Here is an 18,385-nt window from a genome sequence, read left to right as displayed (position 1 = left end):
ATATTTAAAAAAGTATAATACAGTAGGCCGTACACAGTTCAAAGGGTATCACACTTAACTATAAGCTATTGCAAATATGTACTTCATTTAAAAAGAATTCATATTTGACCTCTTTAGATACTTGTTTTCTTTTAATGTTTTGGCTTTGCTCATTTATCTGCTTTGACATGGTACTGATGTTGTATTAGCCCACCACACAATATACTCTTATTTCCCTGATAGTCACCTTCCATTCCCTGGGTTTGGGTTCCAATTTGAGATTCTTATAGCTTTTGACCTTCCACTAGAACTAATTCCTGTTATTGGTGTTTTTGTCTAGCATACTATTCTCAGGAATACTGTATGTTTTAGTCTATTGTTGCAATTCTTTTGTTTTCCCAACTGGTTTCATTACACGGTACCATCCCCAGAACATTCCCTGGCATGCAGTTGGCGCACTTGTTTCCCAAGTAGGTGTGGGTATTTGACACAACTGCTTGGGATGTAAATGTGATAGCCAGTGCCTTGGCAGTGCACAGTTACATTCTGAAGTTTATAACCAGTTTGGTTCTCTAGTTATCATAGCAGAAAAACAGGCCGAAATATGTCATGAAGAGTCATGAGAAAAGTTTTCTAAGTTGTTCTTGCTTGCTCTCACTTCTTATCATCAAGATTTTCATTATTACCTGCCTAAGTGAGTGCTAAACAATTGTAGAACATGGTAATAGATATTACATTTATTTTTTGAAGAGTGTATTTTAAATGCAGCTCCAACTTGTTTTTTAGGACCTTATATACTCACACTGCAAAGCGAAATATAGTTTTTACATGGTTTAGAACATTGTACTTCTAATGAAAAGGGTTTAAAAGAGTTTGCAGAAGCATTATGTGTTTCTTTTATAAAAGTGGGCTAAAAATAGCCATTTCTGGCATTTTTAGAAAATCGTTAACTTTGCCCTTAATCTGTAAACTATTGGAAAGCAATACAAGATTAAAATTTATACTCTAAAAGCCTTGTGTTGTTGAGTTACTGCATCAAAGTTCCAGGGTTATCCATAGTTACTTCCAGAGATATAAAAAGCTAAACCTTATTTTTTAAGCATTAATTTTTTCATTTGATTTGCTTCAAATTATGTATTGGAAAATTGCTCAAGAATTTTTTCTATTATTATTGTGCTTAGTAAAGTGCAACATGTTGCACAAGATGGCCTAGTTTTGTTTCCTTTGAGAAAAATATTGCTAGAGATACCATGTCTCAGTGTTTATGAAAACACAGGGGTGCACTTTTGATATTTGCATTATGGCGTCAACAAATGACTATATCTCTGGAAATATTATGTTGGCAAAAGTGAAACTTTGCCAGTGTTCATTGAAAACATGTACAGTTGCGTGTTCATGTTTTTACTATAAAGGCAGGGTAACAAGTAGAACCTGAATTGAAATGGTATTATTCATGGAACTATGGCACATACTATTTCAGTTGTATCATTTTATTGTTAGTACCTGTGGGATTTCAGTGACTTCAGTTATTACAAACAATGTCTTTCAGACATGCGTGTACTGTCTAAAGGAGGCTTATTGTGATAAATGCAGTTGCTGTCTGAAGGCCATTGTGTCTGTGTTGACACAGTAACTGCATTTATTGCAGTACAGTATCCCTCAGACACACAAGTTGTTAAGGTGACTTTTCATGACAAGTGTGAAATCTGGGTTCAACTCCCGGTCTGATACAAATTTTCATTTGTCACAAGTAGGTGATGCTAATATGTATTCACAATATGTAAATCCATTTCATGTATTAATTTTGTTAGAGCAGTACAATTTGCTGATTTAGAAGATGTGACAAAAGGACATTAACATTGTTTCATAAAGCCAGTCTAGGGACAGAACCTTCAGGGATGTGCCATGAGTTATGGTACACATTAACAACAGAGAAGCAGCTCTTCAAACTTAATTTATATGATATAATAATAATAAACTGTTATTATACATTAAACTATTATTGTGATTGTTAGCACTATTAGTGATTACAGCTAATTGTAAGCTAGTAAGTTAAAAAGAGACCCCCCCATCGAAAAAGGCAGTTACATTGGATAGCAGCAGTTAATATTGTATTGGCAGCATGATATGTACTTCAGTACATAGTTATTTTCCAAAGAAAATAGTTACTTGTATTTGTAATGATTAAGGACAGTTTACAGTACACCAGTACTCATCTTTCGACTTTACAACAAACACGACTATTTGCAACATACCTAATATGTTCATTTGCTTGCCATGCAGCAACAGATGGAAACATGTGGGACTCAAGTGTCCCTTGATTCTTGGTCCTGGGTCACAACTCCCTCATCCTTAAGTGTTACAATTCTTTTTCCCCCAAACTCATTCCACACTTTTGCCAGAAAAGGAAATTTACATCCCTTTTGGGTGTTTCCATGTTTTGCCTCAATATGAGTAGATTTTTTCCTATTAATAGACATAACATCTCAGAAACTTCAGTCACAGATCATGAAATACTTACCTTGACACTGTCCAAGTCACTTTTGTTATTAATTTCCAGTTAGCGGGTTTTGACTGTACTATCTTCGGTCAGAATGTTGTTTGGGTGGTAGCACAGGCAGCATTGTGCTCTATACTGGATCCCAGTCAGTTTTTCAATTGAAATATTTTGCGTTAAATGTATTTAGGATAATAATTTCATTGAATATAAACAATTTCAATTGAAACTGAAGGATTCATTTTCATTTATGTTTCCTTAATGTTTTTTTACATTTTATTTGGTAAATGTTTGCATGAATCACACGTAAGTAAAGCAGTTATCAACCTGAAGGCCGAACTGAGTGTTGCAATCCAGACCAAACATAGATGTTTTGGGGTTAGTGTGCCCTCACCTATTTTGCTCTAAAGCGAGAAATTGTTCGTTTAATCATTTTCAGGGCACCTGTAGTTTAACAGTCATCAGATTGTGATGCTCTGCACTTAACTGTTGGTAAAAATCACCTTTAATACAAGTATATGATGAACAGAAAAAAGTAGGTGGCTATTTAATCACAAAAGCTATCCATGTCTGAGAGAACTGACATTGCTGAGGCACGTTAACACACAGTGAATGTAGCAAGCCGACACCCAGCGATCTCCCAGAGCTAAGCTTCCGCACTCCTCGATGTTCGCAGAGTGAATGATGCTCCGTGCTGCAGCGCAGGCAGACCCCGTCAGGCTGCTTATCGCTGACATCATGCCACTTATCACTTCCGATTGCCGACTTTTAGCCCGGGCGGGGCCTAGTAAAACTAGAGGCCCGGGCGGCCATTACACGGCGTTCCTGCACACAGAGGCTTGTGTTTTGCTTTCGTTGCAAAGTGATGAAGAGGAAGGTTATGAGGCGTTGGCGCCCGTGCCTTCATCGAGCCGTAGCTGCATGCCGCAAGTGACGCGCTGTGCGTCGTCTGATGATAGTAATTCCAACCTCAGTGAAGCCGATGGCTAAATATGTTAAACATTTTAGGCATAATTATTCTATTATCTTTAAATATGGTTGGAAGGAAAATGATAGTTATTTCAAGACAATACCAGACATTAATCCTACGGGTTTTAAGTCAGTGGGAACACTGGGTGTTGGCTTGCGGCTGGCGCTAGCAATCTCACAGGGACAAGACATTGTACATTGATGTTAGAAATACATCTGCCATCGAATATAAGTTTTACGTAATCCAGCTCCATCAGTAGACTTGTTGGTTGTACGCAGTAGATGAGCCACAGTTTGTGGAGATGACATTACTGTATGGGGGCCTTAAATTTCGAGATAACTCTCTTGAAAACATGTGCATTAATGAGAGGTGTATTATGAAAAGCATAGAAGTAGAGTTTTGACTTCTCATTTTTCTTCTTTTGTCTCAAATAAACACAAATGTTTGCTGAAAAGGGGTATCTGAGAGTGAGAATTTTGTTTTATTTATAAAATCACTGTTTTCTGTATCTACTCTTTTAACACAAACACCATACTGACCTTGTAGATATTATTGTTTCAAAGAAAAATTCAATTTAGCAAATATATCCGAATTAGAATTCTTGCTCGGTAATTACATTCAGGAGGCAAAATGTGTTGCAATGCCAATATAAATTATAAAAGTAAGTGTGATAACATTAGCCTAGCTCTCAGTTCCTTCCTCAGGAAGGAGAGAATGATTTAGTGGGAAGGGTTAAAAAGGAAGGACAGCTCACTGAGACCCAAGGATGAGAGACCCTCCTGTAACAGGAATGAAGGGAGATCTGTTGTTCCGAAAGCTGGGAATTCACTTTTTCTTTTAGATGTGCCTATAGGCAGTACTAAACATTTCAACTTGTAAACATAACTACTGGCCAGCAATTCTGTTTTGTACTTATACTACTACTTCATATTTGTAAACATAACTACTGGCCAGCAATTCTGTTTTGTACTTATACTACTACTTCATATTAAAAGAGCAGGTGAAACTGAATAATTTTGAATTAACATGAAATGCTACAGTTGCTGTTACTCGTACCTCCACAAGCCTTCAGAACTGATGTGTGCGCCATAATTAAGGAAATAAATACAATAAAATTACAGAGTTGTTATCGTGGTACCTAGTCTGTGCTTCTTACTCATTATGGGGGACCATATTCCAACTGTGTTGCAGTTGTTTTGCATAAAATATGACAGCTGCAGGAGTTGTAGTGCCCAAGGCAGTGATCTATATCGTACAATAATTTGCCAGTGGCACTTTCAGTCAAATGACTGTACGATCTGATGGAAAAGGGATGGAGGGAATACAGACTGCTTGATTTGTGTTGTTACGTGTGTGCACGGCAACAATGGTATGTGTGCTTTATCTCTGTTCGATTTTATCACCACTATTCCTCGAACACAATTTATCGTGCACAGTTCTCTTTGCTTCATTTTCATTTTTTCCTACCTTGCATGAAATGTTTGTTCCCATCTTGAAAAATACACAAAGTTTTATTCACTTTGAAAATAATTAATTCCAATTTTTTATTACAGTGATATTTTACTTTTATGTTTTCTTATTACTTATTTCTGTATGTTATATTTTATTCTTATACATTTTACTTCTGATCTTACTCTTTCTGTGTACACACAATGTGGTAGAAAAGTAATGAAGCACTTTTGTAAAATATTGTAGGTTATACTGGATTTCTTTTTGTGTGGAAAATTCAGTAAAAGAAGACTAAGTAACAGTGGGCTGGGTCACAGAATCCAGACTAGAGGAGCACAACATTACGATTCCATTTTGTAATTCTTTCGATAGCATCTCAATTACAATATCAGTCGACATGCTGTTCCTGGTTTACAAATTCATATTGGGGAATAATCTAGCTGCACTGAGGAAAAAAGTAGAGAGAACATTTACTTTTCATGTAATGATGGTACAAATGGTGGATGGATCTTTATTTGGAATTTGAATTGAGTACTGTACTCAACAGCCCAAGATTTATCTTTGGTAACATTATTTTGTAAAAAAATGTTTGCCAGCCCATCTGTGAGGATTTTAGCATACTTTTCCACATTTTTATTCACGTATCCTCTCTTGTGATCCACTCAGATAGCTGAGTGCATTAAGTAGCTGCTTCCAGGACAGGAGGGGCACACCAACCTTTGATCGAATCTGCTACTTGGATTAATGACAGGCAGCCCAGATTTGGTTGTAGATGGTTTTTCCGTGTCCACAGAGGTAAATAGCGAGCCAGTTCCCAGGCTCCACCTTCGTTACATAATGCACAAATACTTTGAAAACTGATGTCATATTAATCATGCCATATACACTAGATGCAGACAGAAGGGGTACAAGTTTCTCATTCTTGGGGAGCAGCTCCAAGTAGCTTTAAAATGCATTTGCAAGTGGTGACCCTCTGTAATAAATGCCTATATACAGGTACAGTTCTCAGCAAAGTTGGAGAAGTAGCATATTGGTGCCTATGCAGCATCAGCTGGACACAGGACACAGGAATGGGTGGCCAGATGTCATTTTGTGTAAATGTAAATTTAAATCTACTCCTTTATGGAAAGTTAGTGGATTAACCTCAGGAGATTTCTGATTCTTCCTACATTTTGACCCTTCAGATACATTCAGAGTTTGTTCCCGATTTCTTGTCCCCTATGGTAATTCTACATGCCATATGAGATCTCGAGATCCTTGGCAGTGGTCAGTTTGGATTCATTCATTTTATTGTTTTTGATTGCTGTAGTTAGCTCTTGCTGAGCAAAGTGGCACAGTGGTAAGGCATTGGACTTGTTATTGTGGAGGGTGACTGTTGAGGTGCCATACAGGCTGTTGAGATTTGGGTTTTCCACAGTTCATCCAAGCTGGTTAAAACAAATGCTCAGACGAATCCTTTAAAAATTACATGGCCAGTTCCTTCCCCCCTCCCTTCTCAATCTCTGTCTCTAGTGACCTTGTTATCAATGTTCCCACCTCCCTCATAGTTAACTTTCTCAGGATTTTGTGCAAGACAGGAGATTTCGCATGTATAACATTTCACAGCCTGTACGTAATTCATAAATAAACTCATCTGTGTTTATCATTGATGGTAAGTAAGTGTTTTATTGTACTGCTGGCCACGACCGTTTGATTACATTAGGTGGCAACTGTATATATCGGAACGGGGGAGAGGTGGTGGGAGAGACAGCAAGAGAGAGTGGCAGAAAATTGGCACTGGTGAGAGTTAGATCAATGGTGATTCATTTCAACTCACTGTCGGTATCAGCAACGAAACAAAATATAGAATAGATTGGTATGTAGTGTAACCTCAGTCTTTATAATATGGTCAGCCTCATTACTTTTTTAGCACATATAATATTTGTGTGTGTGTCTTTTTTCCTTATATTCACAAATCAGTGTATATAACGATGTACTTGTGTGTGTGTGTGTGTGTGTGTGTTATAGTGTATATGAATGTGAGGCTGTGACATAAGACTCTCTTAATTGTAATTCTTTTTCTTCACTTTCATATGTATATGAAGAACTACATGTAGCCTCAGCTTTTGCTTTCCCATTGCATACTTAACCTCCTCACATAATCTAACTCCCTCGTGTAAGAGCCCCCTTTTGACTCACTCGAGATTGGCTTATTTGGTTTAACACACATTCCCCTTTCTCTCTAGCCCGACGAAGCCCTGTCAGATGACTTCTTGTTCCCTATGACGTCTCGCCTATCCTACGCTTCCTCCCCCGAATCCGACCTCGACCTTTCCCCAGAGCCTCACGGGAGTGGAGTGGTGACTGCATCTCCTCCTCCTCGCCTCATCAAGAGCTCGTCGGACCCCAGCATTGCGACACAGGAGGACACCGGTCCTGGCTATAGTGCTCCTCCTCCTTACTCGGCCAACAACCCGTACAAACAGGTCAGTACACTCTCTAGATTTCTGTGCAAGGATAGAAAATGTAGTTGTTTGGACTGTACTGTAGAAAGATTTGCTCCTGTTTCATGAGAGATACAGTAATGTGTGATTCTGAATGAGTAATATTAATATTTCACATCATATATACTCATACACTGGAGCACAACGTCCAACATTTGTGGCATAATTTCTGCTGCTCAACTTCCTTTTATGGGGGATGAGTTTTGTCGTTCATTATAGAATCCGTCAAACTTTTTTTGTATGTTTTATATTACATATTTTTACAATTTACTTACGGACAGCATACTTTCCCCTGACCTGACCTTTCAGTCTGCAGTGGAGGAGGTGAAAACTCTTTTTTAACTGTACCAAACTGGACACAATTGTTAACATAACCTAGTTGACAGAAGGAACAAACTACATGGGATTATCATGACAGACAAGAAATTATTAGATGGTAGTAGGGTAAGGTGATATCTATTTGCAACAAAAGTAAACTCAAGAAGTTGACCATTGAGATGAGGAGTGAGATGAGGAGTACTCTGATGTATACAATTGATGCCTGTGATTACTGTCACTGCTTGCCATACCAATATCTATCTCACTTAGTGATTAATATTCTACATATAATTTGTTCGGCCTGCCTTAAAAACTAACATAATGCTGGATCATAGAAGCTGTTATAAACTGTACATGTAAATCTGGAAGTTGGTGTACAGGGGTGCATCCTTTTGTTCTCTGTATCTCAAACTTTTCTTCATTCTTCATCTTTCCGTTTTTGTTAAGGAATGTTGCAGATATTGTTTGGCAAAACTGTTTCTCACCTATATGCTGCAGTAAGCCTCAGAAATCATACATTTTACTCTCTGTTCACATTCACATTTATGCTCTGTAGGAGGTTTTATGGAATATGGTGGAGATACTATTTTAACCCACAGGTGATATTAAAAAAATAACTATTGCCAAAAATCTGTATGTGCTGTAATTCATATATCATGATAGTTCCTTGGGAATATGTGTGTAGACAGATGTAACATATTCTTTTATTTTTATTCCACCTATCATGAAATGCTTGTGTATGCATGTAAGAGTAACACAATGGTTTCACTATTATCAGCAAAGCATCTGTTGCTGGCAGCCATGTTTTTATTGATAAATTATGACTGACAAAAGTAAATAATATATATCTGTTATAAAAAATAAGTTTTTGGAAAATTGTAACTAGCCTTCCTCCGGATGTGCATTAATTCTTACACAGTGTGTTCCACAAGTATTTGTTAGTCGACTCTTATAACACTGTCGTGTCTGCTGTGTACACGTGTTGTAATGAGTGAATCGTCATCTAATTTTTATTCTGAACACTGGACAAATCAGATCCAATCAAATGCAAATTTTATAAGCAGTTCCTTTGCAGACCAGCAACACTTACTCACAGTATTCACAATGAACAGCTATTTTCCGTGTGTGGCAATTGACTATTGCATAAAATGGAATATTAGATACAGCAAATTGTTGAATTCACAGTTTGTCTTCAGAAATAGCAGCTTGCAATGCGGCTGATAGAAGGCCATAGAAAGAGAGAAACCACCGTCCTTTATCAGGGAGGAGAGGGGGTCTGACTGGTGGGGCAGGGGCAGGCCACCGAGTTCCTGAGATGCTGGTTGCAGGATGCAGGCTGCCTGGAGATGGGTGCAGCTGTTGGCCGCAACTCGGGAAGTGGCCTTCTCTCACAGTCGGTGTTGTGGAGTTCTGGATGCAGTTTGGTAGTCACAGTCTGTAGAATTTCTCTCTGTTGTTGCGGTCTTTAATCCAAATACTGGTTTATGCAGCTCTCCATGCTAGTCTATCTTGTGTCAGCCTCTTCATCCGTGCAGAACCACTACGACCTACATCCATCTGAATGTGCTTACTGTAGCTGAGCTTCACACGAATGGCGACCATCTGGAACACTCACTGTAAAGTGTTTGTCCTCAAGTGCAATTTGTATCCTCAGGAAATCTCTTATATGGCTTGTATGTACTCAGTGTAATATGTTGTATTGAGGAAATTGTTGGTTTCCAGACCTGTGTTTGTTAGGATTATTTGCTTGTTTCCTTCTCCTCTATATGCCTGTTTTCTTAGTACCCATTATACTAAGTTTTCTTGTAAATTATCAATTAAATCCCTCTGAATTGATCCTTTGCACTATCTGATATGCATAGGGCACCTATAAGCTGGAGGTCCTTATTCTCAGAGGTGGCTCATGAGTATATGTTCTGGGTGTTCACAAATTTTTAGATTCAGATAAATTTGAGACTTCAGGTTAATATCATCTGCTGTATAACAGTTATACTTATCAACAAATTTATGCAACTACAGCCAGTGCCAATAATAATAATAATAATACTAATGATAGTCATAACAAGGATAAGAAAAGAAAAAAAATTGTTTTTGTGGAATTTTGTTGTTTTGGACATAATTAAGTGCATTTTAGGACAGAAATGAACTAATATGTAAGCTTTTACTACTCTCCATTTTGAATTTTTGTGTAAGTGGTAGTTTTAGTGCTTTTTTTATTTTTTTGGACAAATGTACAAAATCCCTAAAACATGTATTAGTCCAGAAATTAACTTTCGGGTTGAAAATCAGGCATTCTTATGTTGAGCCAACACAACAACATATGCTGTTGAACACTTCCTTGTTAAATATTTGCCTGTACAGACACTTATTTCATTTCATCACTTTCTCAATCAACGGATATTGTCTGGGAGACCCTAATTCCTTTGGAGCTAACTTTTCCTGATAATTTTCTTTTCTGTTAGCGCTTAAAAACCTACTCAACAGAGTTGATGTTGATACCGCACATCAAAGTGAATTCCTGCACAGTAAACAACCAACTTTGAACACAAGCTGCCGTTTGTGGAAATGATTACATTAAAGTAGCAATGTCTACCAACCGGGTCACTTGACAAGAGCACAAATGAGGCTCTGAGAGCCTTAAAAGCCAAAAGCACACCATTGTCGATCATACATTTAAGTGAATATAAGAGTAAACAGTGTGGCAGCTTTTCATGAATGTTCATATATACACTGTGGGCCTACAGCACAAATGTCAGAAGCTTGAATCAATGAGCAATGCTACAATCTCACAATCTACGCTGATGTGCTTTAGGCCCTTATGGTTCTGATTGCCTGAAATGGATTACTGTAAGATAAAATTTAAAACTCAATGTACTGCAGCTCATTTGCAAATCCACAAACCAGATTTTTCTATCACTATAACTATAACATTTACTGTCATCTAATCTAATTTTACTGTATAGTGAATGAATTGGGATATCTGAAGAGGATGCTACCATCTAGCGTGACTTATGCCGTGCAAATGGGGATAAAAGTCTGCTGCAGTGTGCTACCACCTGGTGGCACTATTGTAAACTTTTAGCTGCATGCACACTGTGAACCATGCACATTGTTTATGAAATCTGTATGCACATGACCCATAAGGCAATGACGTCACACTGGTTGCACTTGTGCAAAAGGTCCTTAAAATGTGCACAACTGAAGATGTGGTCGCAACCATGATGTCAAGTTTCACATTGTCTAGAGGAGTAGCAATACAAAGCACAGTAGATTTAGTACCATGTATTTCAGATTACTGCATCTATGTTACATTTAACAGCATTCAAAGAAAAATGGCCAACAAATCCACAAGGTGTCAAAAGTTTGGGTGTTCACTTGCTCTTGTGCTCCCACACAGCAGCCACCACTGCTTATTCTGTCATTCCAGAATGTCACACAGAGACACTGGACAACTGACACTTCAGAAATTTTGATTCTGCTTATGTTTGTGTATGTTCTGAATGTTTCCCCATAGCCACTGTGAAATAGCTATCCTTTTTTAAAGTTCAGAATTGAAGCTGTTAATGGAATAATCTTTTTTAAATATTAAAATAATGTCCTGGCACCAACCTAAAAACATGCTACTGACATATTTCCAGAAAAATGGAGATTTTATAACACCAGAAATGTAAAAATATAGTCAGCCAGAGGGGAAATACAACAGACATGATTTTGCAGTTGTTAAATAAAACATAGTAAGGTGTAGGCATATATTGGAATTCAGGTGTTATGTAGACTAATTCCATTATCTCCAAACAGTGTAAACCTGCAGATGAAAAATGCAGAGCTGTGTATGTAGTGGTCATATCTCCTGACCATCAACTGATTTTTGTGGGATCCTCTTGAAGCATTCTTACACTTCAGATTGTCACTTACACTTGACGTCCTAGTGAATTTCCTGTTTCCTCTTGCTGAAAACTCACATTTACTTTCTGCTGAAATGTCCAGTGGTTACCACAGACAGTGTCTCTCCATACATATTTAATGCTCAGTAACTACAATAGTTCGCTAATTCTCCAGCTGTTCCTTTGGACATTGTATTATTTAATGCAGTTCCTGTGTGACCTTTTTATTTTATGGACCATGACCTCTTGAAAGGTTCTGCTGGACTTATTCTACAACTGTGTTGTTATTGTTGTCAAGAAACTCAATACCACAATTTTTTGAAGATCGTTGTAAGTGCATTCATATTAATAAACCATATATTGACATTAAACATGTACATCATTGAACTTATAACATCAGTAGCTTCTGTCAATAATGATAATGCTCCAATACATAATCCTATCATAAATTGAATATTAAAAGAAAATTTCATTTATCTATTTACACCACATAGTAACTATTGTCAGAATTATTTGTAAATATTCTTTAGACATTTGCACGTCTTCTGGAACTCACATATTTACCTTGTAGCAGGTATTTCTTCTCACAAATTTGCTTTCATTACTGTCCCATCTTGAAGACATGTGCCATCTCTCACCATGACTCGCCGTATGTAAATAAAAAACAACCCTGTGAAATATCTGTGCTCTTACCTCTCTTTCATTATTCTATACTTTTAATTCATGAGAATCTTTCATCATTAAGAAGACATAGGAATACACATGATATGCTTCACCACACATCCCCACCTCTTAGATGAATGATGTCACTATAGGTATAGTTACTTTCCCTACTTCATATGTACTGTTTGTGTCATTCTGTAGTCTTTTTATGTTAATAATAAATTCTTTTGATACATCACTTTAAGTGCTGGCATGTTATAAAACTAACCACAATTCGGAAAATGAATGTGCTTCCCATTTGCACATCTCATTGTTTTATCTTGACCATCACAAATATAATGGTAACTCTGTTATAACAGAAGGAATGTGCATTTATGTTTGTACATCTTATTTTATTATTATGACAGATATTTAAATCTTTATTGCAACTACAATATAATTGTATAATATGCTTGTATATTTGCACCAAATACTGATTTTTATTACAGAATTTGAATATTAATGGTAACTGCAGTACAGTTAGAATAATGTGCTTTTATACTACTTTTACAAGAAAGAATCTTAAAAAATTCATCTACTTCAGAAAACAATAGATCCTGGTTATCTTTTTGTTCCATGGTAGTTTTCAGTTTTATCTTGGTATTGACACAGGTGAAATTATATTCTGAGAACTTAGAAATATTAAACCCTGCTATGACATTTATATTTTTGACTTCTATTATTTTTATTGCACAATGTCAGACAGTCCTCATAACTTTAATAGTTTGCTACTTACTTATTTTTCTAAGCCTTGTGCAACTCAGGTTAGTTTTGTTGTGCATTGTAATAGGTCTCAAAATATTAAATATTTCACTTCTATTGAAATAAAGTTCAGACCTCATTCCTCAGTCATATTTCTTTTTGAAATTATTCTTCCTTTCTTTGTACATCCACCCTATTTCCTGCCACACTATATATATGTGGGTAAACCATCCTTCTCATAAGCACATATACTTTTTAAGATCAAACAGTACTACTCCTACTTAGCAAAAGAAAATGAAACCACCTGTATGCATGTTTTTATTTTATCTTAATCATTTTAGACAGTATTCTGAGTTCCCATCTATAACATTCTCACCAGCAATCATTGCCATTACGTTACTATTTATAAAACTACGTATTAGTGTGTCATAAACATTATATTAGCAGTCATGTGAAGATCTTAAAATTGTTATTTTATTGTCTATTTTAGCACATTATAGTTGTTATTCTGATCCTGATGATAGCACTCATTAACCTACGTATATGGTCAACTATCTTTCCTGTCCTTTCCTGTGTGAAAATAACACTGCTGGCACACAAAAAAGTTTTAAAATAATACCCACCAAAACAGATTAATTTGCCATTACCAACTAAATCACATTATACCAAAATATTTAGGAAGTACTAAGCTCCCTTTCTTAAGAGGCACCTTGAAATTTTTTTGTCTTAACATGTTCTGACTGATCAGAATGACAAACTGGTTTATTAATAAGAAGTAAATACCTGCCTAAAAAATTAACTTTATACCTATTGTAAACTTATATTATGGAAAGGAAATTAGCTACTCATCATACAGCAGGGAACCTGAGTCATAGATGGGCACAACAAAAAGACTGTCACAAATAAAGCTACTGACCATTAAGGCCTTCGTCAACAATACACGACAGACACACATACACAGACACACATAGTCTAGCAAATGCAACTCACACACACGACTGCAGTCTCAGGCAGCTGAATTCACACTGTGAGCAGCACCACCAGTGCATGATGGGAGGAAGGAGGAGGCTGGGGCGGGGAGGAGGAGGGACAGTATAGTGGGGCTGGTGGACAGTGAAGTGCTGAATGTTAGACGAAGGGCTAGGGAGAGATGGAGGAGAGGAAAGGGGGGGGGGGGGGTAGTAGCAGGAAAGGAGAGAAATAAAAAGAATGGCTGTGTAGTGCTGGAATGGGAACAGGGAAGGGGCTGGATGGGTGAGGACAGTGACTAAAGAAGGTTGATGCTAGGAGGGTTACGGGAATAGAATGCAGCACAGTGGTTGCAGCTTAGCTCGTAGATCACATGACTGGTTTCACAAGTAGCCCTGCCTTTGATGGGATAGGTTATGTTAGTGACTGGACTGGATTAGGTGGTGGTAGAAGGATGTAATGGACAGGTCTTGCATCTAAGTCTATTACAGAGGTATGAACCATGAGGTAAGGGACTGGGAGCAGGGGTTTTTTAAGGATGGACAAGTATATTGTGTAGGTTTGGTGGACGGTGGAAGACCACTGTGGTAGAGGTTGGAAGGATAGTGGGCAGGACGTTTCTCATTTCAGGTCAAGATGAGAGGTAATCAAAACCCTGGCAGAGAATGTAAGTCAGTTGCTCCAGTCCTGTGTGGTACTGAGCTATGAAGGGAACACTTCTCTGTAGCCAGACAGTAGAACTTAGGGAGGTGGTGGGAGACTGGAAAGATAAGGCACGGGAAATTTGTTTTTGCTCAAGGTTGGGGGCATAGTTACGGTCAGTGAAGGCTTCAGTGAGACCCTCAGTATATTTCAAGAGCAACTGCTCATCACTGCAGATGCATTGACCACCGGTGACTAGGCTGTGTGGAACGGACTTCTTGATATGGAATGGACAACAGCTGTTGAAGTGTAGGTATTGCTGTTGGTTAGTAGGTTTGATATGGATGGAGATACTAATGTAGCCATCTTTGAGGTGGAGGTCAACATCTAGGAAGGTGGCTCACTGGGTTGAGTGGGACCAGGTGAAGCAAACTGGGGAGAAGCTGTTGAGGTTGTGGAGGAATGTGGATAGGGTGTCCTCCCCTTCAATCCAGGCAGCAAACATGTCATCAGTGAATCTGAACCAGGTAGGGGTTTAGGATTCCGGGTTTTTAGGAAGGATTCCTCTAGATGGCCCATGAATAGTTTGGCATAGGATGGCGCCATGTGGGTACCCATAGCCGTTACCTCGGATTTGTTTGTAGGTAATGCCTTCGAAGGAGAAGTAATTGTGGCTGAGGACATAGTTGGTCATGGTGACTAGGAAGGAGGTTGTTGGTTTGGAATCCTTTGGGCATTATGAATGCTACTGTAAAGGGAGGTGACATCAGTAGTGACAAGCAGGGCACCATGTGGTAAAGGGACAGGAACTTGGCATAGGATTGCACCATGTGGGTGCCCATAGCCGTTACCTCGGATTTGTTTGTAGGTAATACCTTCGAAGGAGAAGTAATTGTGGCTGAGGACATAGTTGGTCATGGTGACTAGGAAGGAGGTTGTTGGTTTGGAATCATTTGGGCATTATGAATGTTATTGTAAAGGAAGGTGACATCAGTAGTGACAAGCAGGGCACCATGTGGTAAAGGGACAGGAACTCTGGAGAGTCGGTGGAGGAAATGGTTGGTATCTTTTATGTAGGGGGGTTGGTTCCGAGTAGTAGGTTGGAGGTTTGGTCTATGAGAGCAGAGATTCTCTCAGTGGGGACACAGTAACCGGCCACAATGGGACATCGTGGGTGGTTAGGTTTATGTACTTTAGGAAGCATATAGAAGGTAGGAGTGCGGGGAGTGGTAGGAGTGAGTAGAGAGATGGACTCCAGGGAGAAGTTCTGGGATGAGCCTAAAGATTTGAATAGTGACTAGAGATCCTTCTGGATTTCTGGAATGGGGTCACTGTAGCAAGGTTTGTAGGGGGAAGTATCTGACAGCTGGCAGAGTCATTCCGCCAGGTTATCCTAGTGGTTGAAAATTACAGTGGTGGAGCCTTTGTCCGCAGGTAGGATTGTAAGGTTGGAATCAGTTTTTCGATGGTGGACTTTGGTTCTTTCTGTGAATGTAAGGTTAGTTTGCATGTTGAGGGATTTGGGGAATGATGGTGAGGCAAAGTTCGAGGTTAAGAAATTCTGGAAAGTTAACGGGAGGTGATTTGGGGACAGTGGGAGTGGATAATGGTTGGATGAAATGAGTTAGGCAAGGTTTAATATTGGTCTTTGGTTGAGTCTGATTGGTAGGGTTGGGGGAAAAATGTGTTTTCACTGTAGGGACTATGAGAAGGAGAGAAGGTCATTAACAGGTCCTGCATGATGTATTTTGGGAATGGGGCAAAAGGTGAGGCCTTTGGAAAGAACTGATATTTCTGTGGGGCTAAGGCTTCTGGAGGAAAGGTTCATGACTGCTATGGCTGTGTTTAGGTTCTGGGTTCTGTGTCGTGTTTGGAGGCAGTTTTGGAGGGTGGGGTAAGTAGAGTAGGTCTGTGAGACAGGGTGTTTCAGCTTGAGTGGATGTGGAGGAGGTTTGGAGGTTGTTGTAGTGGTGGTGGACAATTATACTCCAAGGCAGGAGTAGGAAGTGAGCAGGACGGAGAGCTTTTTGAGGTGGTGTTGTGCATGTTACTTTAATTAATGGAGGGCAAGAGTTTCAGTGTGTGTTCCAGGAAATTGGGATTACATAGCAGAAGAATATTGTGGACAGAGAGAAAGAACTGCAACAAAGTTTGGGCTTCTTATGCTTTTGCAGGACTGTGTTGGTGAGGGCTAAGGATTGGTGGAATTTGAACAAAAAAATTCAAATGGCTCTGAGCACTATGGGACTTAACATCTGAGGTCATCAGTCCCCTAGAACTTAGAACTACTTAAACCTAACTAACCTAAGGACATCACACACATCCATGCCCGAGGCAGCATTCGAACCTGTGACCGTAGCAGTCGTGCGGTTCCAGACTGAAGCGCCTAGAACTGCTCGGACACTCTGGCAGGCAGAATTTGAACAGGTGGAGGTCACTGTGGAAGTAGGGGTGCCGGCCAGAAATGGGTAATTTGATGGTAAGACCATTAAGGGAGATTCCATGAGCCAAGCAACAATGTAGGAACAGTGTGTGGCACTGGGATCTGGCTAGGGATAAGGAAACTTTCTGTATTGACACAGATGGAAGGAGCAAGGATCCATGGTTGTGGGTCAAAGATGGCTACATCAGTTCCTCCGTCCATATCAAACCTACTGACCACCATCAATACCTCCACTCGACAGCTGCCATCCATTCAATATGAAGAAGTCCAACTCCGTATAGCCTAGTCAGCCATGGTCGTCGCTTCTGCAGTGACGAGCAGTTCCTCTTGAAATATACTGAGGGTCTCACTGAAGCCTTCACTGACAATAACTATCCCCCCAAACTTGTACAAATACAAATCTCCAGTGCCTCATCTTTCCAGTCTCCCACCACCTCCCAAAATCCCACCATCCAGCCACAGAGGAGCATTCCCCTCATAACTCAGTACCACTCAGGACTGGAGCAACTGACTTACATTCTCCACCAGAGTTTTGAGTACCTCTCGTCTTGCCCTGAAATGAGAAATGTCCTGCCCACTATCCTTCCAACCCCTCCCGCAGTGGTATTTCGCCATCCACCAAACCTACACAATATGCCCGTCCATCCTTACACAACCCATGCTCCAAATCCCTTACCTCATGGCTCATACCCCTGTAACAGACCTAGATGCAAGACCTGCCCCATACATCCTCCCACCACCACCTACTCTAGTCTGGTCATGATCATCACCTTTCCCATCAAAGGCAGGGCTACCTGCATAACGAGTAACGCGATCTACAATCTAAGCTGCAACCACTGTGCTGCATTTTATCTTGGTATGACAACCAACAAGCTGTTTGTCTGCCAGAATGGCCACCGACAAACTGTGGCCAAGAAACTAGTGGACCACCTTGTTGCTGAACATGCTGCCAAACATGATCTCCTTCATTTCAAAGACTGCTTCACAGCGTGTGCCATATGATTCCTTCCCACCAACACCAGCTTTTTCTGAATTGCACTGGTGTCAACTTTCCCTGCAATACATCCTACATTCCCCTAACCCTCCTGGCATCAACCTTTGCTAGTCACTGTCCTCACCCATCTAGTCCCTTCCCTCTTCCCATTCCAGCACTACACAGCCATCATTCCACCATCATGACCATTCTTTTTATATTTCTCCTTTTCTGGTACTTCCTCACCCCCCCCCCCCCTCCCTCACCCTCCTCTGCACCTCTCCCCTGCCCTATTTCTAACATGCAGCACTTCACTGTCTGAAGCCCCACTATACTATCCCTCCCCCTCCCCACCCTGCAGCCTCTTCCTTATC

At 39.5% G+C, this 18,385-nt stretch overlaps 1 protein-coding gene across 6 annotated transcripts in view; it reads left to right on the top strand.

The window, feature by feature from the left end:
• The window catches only part of LOC126461015 (tight junction protein ZO-1), a 724,130-nt gene that overhangs the window by 575,446 nt on the left and 130,299 nt on the right, over positions 1-18,385 (top strand). For 4 of the 6 annotated variants that reach the window (XM_050095966.1, XM_050095962.1, XM_050095963.1 and 1 more), the window contains exon 14: positions 7,121-7,360. The exons of the other annotated variants lie outside the window; for them this stretch is intronic. In XM_050095966.1, coding sequence (XP_049951923.1) covers positions 7,121-7,360 — 240 coding nt within the window. The remainder of the gene's footprint in view (positions 1-7,120; positions 7,361-18,385) is intronic. 6 annotated transcript variants of the gene reach the window in all.

The sequence above is a fragment of the Schistocerca serialis genome, chromosome 1, assembly GCF_023864345.2.
Source record: "Schistocerca serialis cubense isolate TAMUIC-IGC-003099 chromosome 1, iqSchSeri2.2, whole genome shotgun sequence".
Classification (NCBI taxonomy): domain Eukaryota; kingdom Metazoa; phylum Arthropoda; class Insecta; order Orthoptera; family Acrididae; genus Schistocerca; species Schistocerca serialis.
The sequence above is the reverse complement of the archived record's forward strand: the minus strand, read 5'-3'. Positions and strand labels throughout refer to the sequence as shown.